This window comes from Oreochromis aureus, linkage group 22 (assembly GCF_013358895.1).
Source record: "Oreochromis aureus strain Israel breed Guangdong linkage group 22, ZZ_aureus, whole genome shotgun sequence".
NCBI lineage: Eukaryota > Metazoa > Chordata > Actinopteri > Cichliformes > Cichlidae > Oreochromis > Oreochromis aureus.
This window is the reverse complement of record NC_052962.1, coordinates 32700517-32711668: the sequence shown is the minus strand read 5'-3', so window position 1 is coordinate 32711668 and position 11152 is coordinate 32700517. Positions and strand designations below refer to the sequence as shown.

The 11152-nt window shown below is 38.7% G+C and overlaps 1 protein-coding gene across 1 annotated transcript; it reads right to left on the bottom strand.

Moving 5' to 3' along the window:
- Positions 1 to 69: 69 nt before the first annotated feature.
- On the bottom strand, positions 70 to 7247 carry LOC116326573 (major histocompatibility complex class I-related gene protein-like). The gene is made up of 6 exons (XM_039605501.1): positions 6972 to 7247; positions 5690 to 5950; positions 5221 to 5499; positions 4475 to 4789; positions 2328 to 2408; positions 70 to 466 (listed from the first exon to the last, which is right to left on the bottom strand). The coding sequence occupies exons 1-6, from the start codon at positions 7015 to 7017 to the stop codon at positions 333 to 335; spliced, it is 1116 nt and encodes a 371-aa protein (XP_039461435.1). The 5' UTR covers positions 7018 to 7247; the 3' UTR covers positions 70 to 332.
- Between the last annotated feature and the right edge of the window lie 3905 nt (positions 7248 to 11152).

Below are 11152 nucleotides of genomic sequence, written 5' to 3'. Positions count from 1 at the left end.
TCAGTACAGTGTGGGCAAGAATCTGATCAATTACACAGAAATTAAAAGTCTCTAATTTTTTATTATAGTTTTATTTTGTAGGAAAGAAACAGAATATCAACCAAAAATCCAGAAAAAGAAAACACATTTCCTAAAAGGTATAAATTGATTTGCATGTCATTGAGTGGCACAAGTGTTTGATTTCATACACCCCAGGCAGAATTCTCTCAGAGGACATTGACCTGCACAAGGCTGGAACGAATTACATAACCATCAGCAAGAAGCTTGATGGGAAGGTGACAGGTGTTGGTCCGATTATTCAGAAAATGAAAAAAATATAAAATATAAAATCATCATCCGTTGTCCTTGATCTGGAACTCCATGCAAGATCTTGCTTTATGGGTTAAAGCTGACCATCCCAAAATTTTACAGGAGGAGATGTATGATGATCTGAAGGCAATTAGGACTGCAGTCAAAAAGGACACACCTGGTAATGCACAAAAAAATGGTAAATGGCCTGCATTTGTATAGCGCTTTACTCAGTCCCTAAGGATCCCAAAGCGCTTTACACTACATTCAGTCACACACACATTCACACACTGGCGATGGCAAGCTACATTGTAGCCACAGCTGCCCTGGGGCGCACTGACAGAGGTGAGGCTGCCGGACACTGGCGCCACCGGGCCCTCTGACCACCACCAGCACAACACCATAATGAGCCGGAATCTTGCAGCACCTGCAAGGTTCTGCTGTTAGAGAGGTGTAATGATGGTGGTTTAGTTGTGGAAGGAGACAATGAAAAAGATAGTTGTCAGTTGGTTTGAGATATTTATTCACACGTGGGTCTTATCTCCTCCGTGCTTCAGAGTCAGACAAAAGAGACAACCTATCCACATTTACATTTATACCTGCTGCTGCTCCACATGTGATACCACATATGGTTATGTCTACGATAGTCTCCTCTTGCTGGGGGTCTCCTTATCTCAACCTCCCCCCAGTTCCAGCTGTGTTTCCACCTGTTCCTCGTTCCCTCTTGTTCCAGCTTGTGTGTGTCTTCCTGTGCACGTCATTGCACTATAACAATAGTCACCCTTCATATATCACTGTGTATTCCGTCCGTCAACCTGCCTAGTGTATTTGTATCATCTGTTTGGTTAGTATTCTCCTGGGTCAGCATTAAAGCCATTTTGAGTTTATATTTCATGTCCTGGAGTCTGCATATTGGGTCCTTTTCCTGCCTGCCTGCACAGCCTTGTGACATCCTAGTCTTGAACTGTGTACATTAGGTCCTTGTTGTAATTACAAAAATTTACACCATTTGTTGACCCTGTACATGTGCCAAAAGATGGAAGTTTTTATATGTGATTGTCTCTCATGTGTGTGTGTTTTGTGTCTATGCTGTGTGTGAGGGGTCTGTCTCTATATGAGGTTTTTTGTGTACATAGGTGTGCGTTTATGGTGACAGGAAAACTCATTTTAACAAGAGGGCACATGTGATGATTCAGAGAAACCTTGGAAGAAAGTGCTGTGATCAGATTACATCAAAATCAAACACTTTGGCATCACTCCACCTTCCATTTTTGGGGAAAGAGAAATGCTGAGTATAACTCAAAGGACACACCATCCCCAACAAATTCCGGCTTGTGTTTCTACTATATATCCCGGACATCACTGCACTGAGTGCCAATGGACATGGTTGTGTACCATAAAATCTTGGACAAGAACCTCTTCCCTCACTCAGAAAACTGAAGATGGGCCATGGGTGCATCTTCCAGCATAGCAATAACACAAAACATAACACCAAGGTAACAAATGAGTAAGCACATTATGGTCATGGAGTGGCCTAGCCAGTCTGCAGAACTGAATCTGTGGAGGGAGCTGAAGCTGAAAAAGCAGCCAAGAAACCAGAATGATTTAGAGAGTTTCTGTAAAGTGGAGTGGGCTGAGATGTGTGTAAACCTGGTGTTGCCAACTCAAGTTTCTCCACCAATTACTATTTTGTATTTTGCTGAATCAATTTAATCAATTTAATTTATCAATTTAATGTAATTTGGTTTTTTTTCTGGATTTTTGGTTGATATACTGTCTCAAACCATTTAAAAAAAGTAGTATAAAAATTAAATGCTGTTTATTTCTTTGTGGGTAAACAAATTTACAAATTCAGCAGAGATTAGTCATTGTTTTTTTTGCCAAATTAAAAGCCAGAGTATAAAAGAAAAGTAGTTAATTACAAGACCTATGTTGTCTTGTACTTGTAAAATAAAAAAGAAGTGCAAATAATTTTGAAATTCCAAACAAGTTCAGTTTTGATGTCTAGAGCATCAGGTCAGCTTATTTGAATAACTCACCTCTCCTCTTTCTATAAACAACAACTCCAACAGCACAGAGGATGAGAAGAACAGGAACAACCACGGCAAAAATGTTCGTCTCTGTTCAGTAAAAAAACAAGTAAAATGGAGCAGGTTAAAACAGAAATAAATTCATTCTGTAGTACTGATCTAGTTACTCTATAAAACCAATAGCAGTGTAGGCTGTAGATACAGTAGCAGATTTATATAATATCTATGTGAGGCTCTAGTTATGTGATCATACATGTGACACTAATATTACTAGGGATGCAACGATACCAATTTTTTCAAACCGATCCGATACCGATACTTGGATCTGAGTACTTGCCGATAGTACAAAACCGATAACACACAACAAGTTAAACTTAACCAGTAGTAAAGAAACGACCCCAGACAACTCTTTAACCCAAACGAAACGTTTACTGAAGTAAGGGCAGAGACAAATACTGTACAACACATCCCTTTTTAAACTCAAATGATATTCCAATTCCTTAACCAAATGAAATACACTGTATAAATGACATAATTCCCTTTCAAATTATATTAAACAACCCAACTTATGTTATCACCTTTTGGTAAGTGACTCACTAATATACACTCCAAAACACGTTATATAAATCCACTAAACATATAATATTCACACATGGGCTCCACACACTCACATTCACACTTGTTGCAGGCCTGTTTGCTGCTCACGCCGGACGATGGAGAAAAATCCTCTTCTCCCCAGTAAGAGCACAAAAGTCTGACTTACAGTTCCGTTGCTCGGTAGGTCGCCGTTCACCAGTCCCACACTAAATCCACTCCCTGCGGACCCGATGCTGTCTCTGCTACAGCGCGTTAGCGAGTCACTGTCCAGCTCTCCGACAGTCCATAGCGGCTGCCTCCTTGGCGAAGCCAAGCAGTCCGGGCTAGCCTTTAGCCTCGGCGATCGTAGCTGGAAACACAGCACGGTGGTGCGACCATTGAAACAAAAAGTCACGTCACCCACACTCTGTTGTAAAGCTCTCACACAGTCAGCTTTCTAGTCACACACTCTTTTGTGCTGGTTAACCTCAGTAAAACTAGCCAAGTCTCTCACTTTGGTTCAGCTAACCTCGTGCATCTCTCCATGCCGTTCTCTTCTCCTCCTCCATTGCAACAGATACACAGGTCCCGTTTTATGCTACCTTCACGGGCCTCCAGAAAATTAGAACTCTGAAAAATATTTTAACTCCCTTCAGAGTTACATACCATAAAATAATACTTTTATGATTAACATAACAGTTTGATTGCTCTAATTACCTGTATTTACCTTGCGACATATTACAGGGCAAATTACATTCAGTGTAGAGTTACATCACATAACTGTGAACACCTTATGTTACCGTGGCGTTTAAGTCCATGGGAATTATGAGTATCCACTAGGGGGGCTACATTAGTATCGGTTCATGGTATCGGTTAACTTTTACGAGTACGAGTACGCACACATTTTACAGTATCGGCCCCGATACCCGATACCAGTATCGGTATCGGTGCATCCCTAAATATTACACATTTTAACAATAAAATATTCTGAATAAAATATTTGTATTAAGTAACAGTTCCCCAGCTGTAAGGCCAAGAATAATGTGTTAATAGACCTCTCTGCATTGAATCAAACATGTTATTAATCTATGTCTCTCTCCCACAGCATGTCTTCTATCCTGTCTTCCTTCTCTCACCCCAACCTGTCCCAGCAGATGGCCCCGCCCCTCCCTGAGCCTGGTTCTGCTGGAGGTTTCTTCCTGTTAAAAGGGAGTTTTTCCTTCCCACTGTTGCCAAAGTGCTTGCTCATAGGAGGTCATATGATTGTTGGGTTTTTCTCTGTATGTATTATTGTAGGGTCTACCTTACAATATAAAGCAGTGAGGTGCTGTATAAATACAATTGAATTGAACTGAATTTAAAATGGTTGTGTGAAGTTGTGTGTAAATCGTGAATTTAATTTTAAATTTAAAACAGAGACTTTTGGGGGGGTTTTAAACAATATTTTTGGAACCAAACAGATAAAGTAACAGCTATTCTTCTTGGGGTCAGTACAAAAAACAGAGCAAAAAATTCAAACATCACATTATAGACAATACACAGTATCAAAAAACAAAATTAATCAGCTGTTTTTATCTCACTTTTGTCATTTTTTTCCTTCCAGTTTCTTCTGATTAATGTTTTATCCAGTTTGGTGACAATGTGTTCATCACCACCAGAGAGCTGAAACACACACTCGTATCTTCTCCAGTCTTCAGGTGATGAAACATTCAGATCAACACTCATCTGGAAGGTCTCATCATTGTTGGGGAGAATCTCTCCAGGATCCACACCTTCATGAACCTTCTCTCCATCTTTCCTCCAGAACATCACAGCTCTGTCAGGATAGAAACCTGTAGCGTGGCAGCTGACTGGAGAGGAGGGAGTCTTCTGGAGGAGAGAGACTGAAGGAAGATCTTCAGGGGAGGGGGGTAAGGAAATTTTAATAACCCTGAGAGCCTTCATAAGAAGATATCAAGAAAACTGTTTCATTTCATCTTTTTCCTCCTGACTATAACAATAAATAAATTAGTCTTTGTTTGCAAATAAAGTTCTTTTAATTCCTAAAATGCTTTTGGAGAAGAAAAATGGAAAATTAAGCTGCAGTAGTTTTCTTTGGAAAGTTTTTTCACCTTCAGCACATAGAGAGACCTGACACACAGCTAGAATATGAAAATCAAGTTGAAAGAAGAAAATTTAGGTTCTTTAAAGGCATTACATATAAAGGCAGCCTAAATACTATGCCATATTCTTTTTTAGAGGTCACTGTATTATTCAGAAAGAAATGCAGCATAACATATAAACTCTTCTACATCCATGAAAAATGCGTAAGGTTATACGATTCTACCTCTTCTCTGCAGGCTGCTGTTCCCAGCGTCCAAGTACTTCTTCAGCCACTGAGGACAAATCCCAGTGAGCGAACTATTATAATAATTATTTTTAGCTACATCAGCGTTCCATGTTTGTTTGATACTTTCAGCTTCTGGTTTCTGTGCGATCCATTTCAGAGTTTTTAGATCAAATCTAAGAAAGTCTTCTCCATTATGACCATACTGTAACACACCAGCCACTTCTCCAGTATTTTTATCCAATTCACAGCCATCTATCCTCTGTAAAATGTGGACACCTGAGGAGAGACAAATTGCAATTTCAATGAACAGTACTGTGCAAAAGTCTTGATGGATACTGGTTTCAGTCAAGAAGAAAAAATTTGAGACTATAAGTCTTTAATGATTTAAAATTATTTTTACATGATTCATTTTTTCTTTAACTTTATATTTATAACCATCAAAGATAAAGTGTAAAAAATACTGTACCTTCACTTTCCCCCTTTAAACTAGAAATCAGCTGTCTGAACTTGTTTGGTTCTTCTTCAAAACACTTTCTATTGTAGTAGCCCTTCTGCTGTGGGTCGTTTTCTAATATTTTCTCTGCCCAGTCGTGTTGTATTTTGAACGTTTTCTGACTGCTGTCACAGTAACCTGTCTGAATGTCATCAACTAACAACACACCCACAAAATCCGGGATGATTGGAATGCCATAGGATCCGGTGACCAAATTCTTCAGTGAATGTTTCACTGTGGAACAAACAATGTTTATAGTTTTAATAATTACAAAAATAAAACATGAAAACAATTTCAGAAATATGATGCATTCAGTTTGATTGTGTTAACGTATTCATAATTTGCAGTAACAAATGACATAATATGTAGCAGGAGTGTGTAACTTTTTAATATTAACTTGATAAAGTTGTGTGATCCTGCTGATCTGCTTTGCATTTGTTTGAAACCAGCTGAAAGTGATCAAGAATGACCAAAATCTAACCAAAATAAATGTGTATAAACAAATAATAGTAATATCAATATTCTTTATTAAACCTCTTTAATAGTGTATATGTGAGATGAAACTTAGAACACTTTTTTAACACTAACATAATGTTTGGGTCAAATAGCTCAGCATGGTGGTACAGTGGTCAGTGCGGTCACCTCACACAGAAAGGTTACCGGCTAAAATCCAAGCAAAGAGCCTTTCTGTGTGGAGTTTGCATGTGTTCGCTTGGGCCTGCTTGGGTTTCCTGTGGATACCCCAGCTAACCAAACCTAACTTTACTTGTAGTCCAAAGAAATGCCTGATAGATCAACTGGTGATTTTAAACTGTCCATGAATGTGACACAGACAAAATACTGCATGAATTTATGGCTAAAATGTGAATCCTTGTTAAAAGTTCTTTGAGTGCTCAATAAGACTAGAACAGCATTATATAAATTTGAGATGTTTGTCCCTCTAATGTAGCAAAATAAAGACATATTAAACTAACAGAGAGCTGTGTGAGAGTTTGAGAAAGTTATAAGAAAACAATCTTGTGTTATTAAGGATTATTGTGTCCTGTCTTAGATAATAATGACATGATAGTGTCTTAGATGAAAGTTAAAATACTTTTTAGTGTGAAAATAGATGTGATTCTCTCAAAACAAGTATTGTAAATCCTAGAAAATGCACTTCCTCTCTTTACACTTTGAAACATTAACTAAAACAAAAATGTTGCTTTAGTTCAAATGAGACTGTGTTAGAGTATAAAGATTTAAAGGTTTTTCTTACCTGCAAATAAACCGTGGCAAAAGGCAATCAACAAAAATAACTTCATGATTTCTCAATGTTGTCCGAAAGGTTGACTCTCTTCATCTGGAAGTAGCGTTTTCTTAGTGTTATATTAATCATTGTTCGAACATTAAGAGACTTCAGGTTCTGTGTCATTAGCTGAAGTGAATATCATAGTGCTTCTTCCTCCTTTTCTTTCTTGATTTAGTTACTGTGCCAAACAGGCTTTTCTGCTTGTTGTTAACCAACAGGTAGGGAGTGGTGCCTTTCCTCAAGAAGAAGAAATAGTGCAGCTTCCTTAAAGCAGTCTCCTTAAACAAACATAGGACATTAAACATATTTGCGCAGCACTGAAGTCACTTCATTGGCTCCCAATTCAGTTTACTTTCAAGATCCTCCTATTAGTTCATAAAGCTCTCTGTGCATTAAAATCCATTTTAACTTTCACTCTACTGAGGTTTTGAAACTGTAATAAAACATGTTCTAATGTTTCATCTTCTCCATAATTATTGTTGTGTTTCTGCCAAATCAGCCTATATGTCACCATTAGACAGTGGTGTTAAGCAGCCTGGGCTTACTAAACGATATCTGTGTAACTTCCACTATTTTTCACCTGCTGGTTGAACTTTCCTCCTCTGTTGGAAAGCTCAGCTGTGACACCTTGTGGCAAAGAGCTACAAGGTATCTGCTGCAGCTTAGCAGTTACCCTGGTAACAGACTCTGAACCTAACCTGCTTGCTAGCAGGTTTTCATTAATAAACTTTTAGTTTCTCTCTGACTCCTCCCCTCCTGCTGCACCTGAACCTGCTGACTGACACTGATCAATTTCCTCATTCATAAAGTCACTACCAAAGAGCAGAGGAGCAGGTTACTGTGCAGAAGTTAACATTTTACAAACACTGAAATTCCAGATAAATGTTAGTTCACTGTTTTGTATACTTATGAATGCTTTTACAATCATTCAGTTGTCAATAAGCACAGTGATTATATTATAGATCTATCATGAGCTAAGAAAATCTGAGTAGTCTCCATCTTTCTAACTCTGTGACTCTGTGGACAGAATCTTAGTTTCCTTGCCATGAAATCATTTACTGTATGTTACGCATTGATCACTGATCAATCATTTGTCTTATTAAAATCATTCACAATGACTGAAAAATGCCTGTGGCTGATGGATCTTGGAGATTGTTTAAATATATGAGCGATGATGAGACTCAGATGTCTTTTAGACTCTAACACTGAACCAAATGTATCTAAAGTTTTAAATGCAGCCTGCAGACGCAGACAGTCACTTTTGAACATTTCATGTTAAAACATGTTCACAGATTGAGATTCAGTCATTAAATTGAAAGACACAGTATCTAAAATATAGAGCCTGAGCCTGGACATTTTTACCACCAAAAATCATCTAATTCAGTCTCAGTGGGTCGACCCAGATTTGCATCAACCTGAAGATTAAAAACATTAAATGCCAAGTGAGATATAGCCTGTACATTTTACCTCTTTTAAAAGATAATCAATATTAGAAAAAAATAAGCATTACTGCATCCTAAGAAAGCATCATGTTATTCTACCTGTTTACACATTTGGAACTCTGGATAAGTCTAGCGAGCATGATTTCGTTGTATTTATTTAAAGCTCAGTCAGCGTCCGATCTTGGTTTAAAAATGGCAGCTTCTGGTTTCATTGGGATCCAGGTCAGTGTCTTCAGAGCCAATTCAAGAAGATCTTCTCCAATCACACTGTGAAAAGCCAGTCATCTCACCAGTATTTTGATCCTATTCACAGCCACTTCTCTGTAAAATTATGGACACCTGACAAGGGAAAGAAAGAAAACAGAGATTGCAGTGAACTATACATGAGTCACTGCTATATGATTCGATGACTGACACAGGTAATTCGTGATTTCATGATGTTAGCTTTGAAACATAAAATCAGACTGACTTCATGAATGATTAAAATTAGTCTGTTTAACCAGGGAACCACTCTAGAAGAACAAGCTGGTTTTAGATGGATGATGGCCATCACTGCAGTGACACCTGCTGGCCAATTTAGCTATTGCTGCACCTTGATAATGCTATTCTGTGAAACAATGAAGCAGACAAGCCGTGCACAATTCCAAACAAAGCTACTTATTACACCAGACTGCCAAAAATGGTGATCAACACATGTTTTGGAGAAACAAGACAAGATAAAATATTGAAATCATTAAAAACAAGCTGTGACTACAGGGAGTGCAGAATTATTAGGCAAATGAGTATTTTGTCCACATCATCCTCTTCATGCATGTTGTCTTACTCCAAGCTGTATAGGCTCGAAAGCCTACTACCAATTAAGCATATTAGGTGATGTGCATCTCTGTAGTAAGAAGGGGTGTGGTCTAATGACATCAACACCCTATATCAGGTGTGCATAATTATTAGGCAACTTCCTTTCCTTTGGCAAAATGGGTCAAAAGAAGGACTTGACAGGCTCAGAAAAGTCAAAAATAGTGAGATATCTTGCAGAGGGATGCAGCAGTCTTAAAATTGCAAAGCTCCTGAAGCGTGATCATCGAACAATCAAGCGTTTCATTCAAAATAGTCAACAGGGTCGCAAGAAGCGTGTGGAAAAACCAAGGCGCAAAATAACTGCCCATGAACTGAGAAAAGTCAAGCGTGCAGCTGCCAAGATGCCACTTGCCACCAGTTTGGCCATATTTCAGAGCTGCAACATCACTGGAGTGCCCAAAAGCACAAGGTGTGCAATACTCAGAGACATGGCCAAGGTAAGAAAGGCTGAAAGCGACCACCACTGAACAAGACACACAAGCTGAAACGTCAAGACTGGGCCAAGAAATATCTCAAGACTGATTTTTCTAAGGTTTTATGGACTGATGAAATGAGAGTGAGTCTTGATGGGCCAGATGGATGGGCCCGTGGCTGGATTGGTAAAGGGCAGAGAGCTCCAGTCCGACTCAGACGCCAGCAAGGTGGAGGTGGAGTACTGGTTTGGGCTGGTATCATCAAAGATGAGCTTGTGGGGCCTTTTCGGGTTGAGGATGGAGTCAGGCTCAACTCCCAGTCCTACTGCCAGTTTCTGGAAGACACCTTCTTCAAGCAGTGGTACAGGAAGAAGTCTGCATCCTTCAAGAAAAACATGATTTTCATGCAGGACAATGCTCCATCACACGCGTCCAAGTACTCCACAGCGTGGCTGGCAAGAAAGGGTATAAAAGAAGAAAAACTAATGACATGGCCTCCTTGTTCACCTGATCTGAACCCCATTGAGAACCTGTGGTCCATCATCAAATGTGAGATTTACAAGGAGGGAAAACAGTACACCTCTGAACAGTGTCTGGGAGGCTGTGGTTGCTGCTGCACGCAATGTTGATGGTGAACAGATCAAAACACTGACAGAATCCATGGATGGCAGGCTTTTGAGTGTCCTTGCAAAGAAAGGTGGCTATATTGGTCGCTGATTTGTTTTTGTTTTGTTTTTGAATGTCAGAAATGTATATTTGTGAATGTGGAGATGTTATATTGGTTTCACTGGTAAAAATAAATAATTGAAATGGGTATATATTTGTTTTTTGTTAAGTTGCCTAATAATTATGCACAGTAATAGTCACCTGCACACACAGATATCCCCCTAAAATAGCTAAAACTACAAACAAACTAAAAACTACTTCCAAAAACATTCAGCTTTGATATTAATGAGTTTTTTGGGTTCATTGAGAACATGGTTGTTGTTCAATAATAAAATTATTCCTCAAAAATACAACTTGCCTAATAATTCTGCACTCCCTGTATTACAAACAGTGTATTTCAGCAAAATTCTCCACCTGTTACCTTTCATGTTGCTCACAGCAGCTCAATTTTAAAATAAAACATATTGAGAATGGACTGCTTTGTTTACTGAGAACAAACAATCAAGAGTCGATCACGTTCAAACAATAACAAACTTTTATTATACACATATGTGCTTTATTAAGCACATATGTGGGAGACATACACGCTACCACCCAGAGCGCAGTCTGGTAGATCTCAAAAAAGAAATACACAAGCTTCACTATTTAAAGGGCTGTACACATCCTGTATGCGTAAGCAGAGTATATTATCATGCATCAGTGACCGTTACCTGCAACCCCTTTTATGGTGTTGATATTTATACCTAACCGTTTCAATGCTCCTTCACCCCGA

Coding starts and splice junctions, on each gene's coding strand:
- LOC116326573 (XM_039605501.1), bottom strand. CDS start 7,017: ATGAAGTTATTTTTGTTGATTGCCTTTTGCCACGGTTTATTTGCAG. Junction 5,500..5,689: donor TTTAAAGGGGGAAAGTGAAG/GTACAGTATTTT, acceptor GTCTCTCCTCAG/GTGTCCACATTTTACAGAGG. Junction 4,790..5,220: donor CAGCAGCCTGCAGAGAAGAG/GTAGAATCGTAT, acceptor CCTCCCCTGAAG/ATCTTCCTTCAGTCTCTCTC.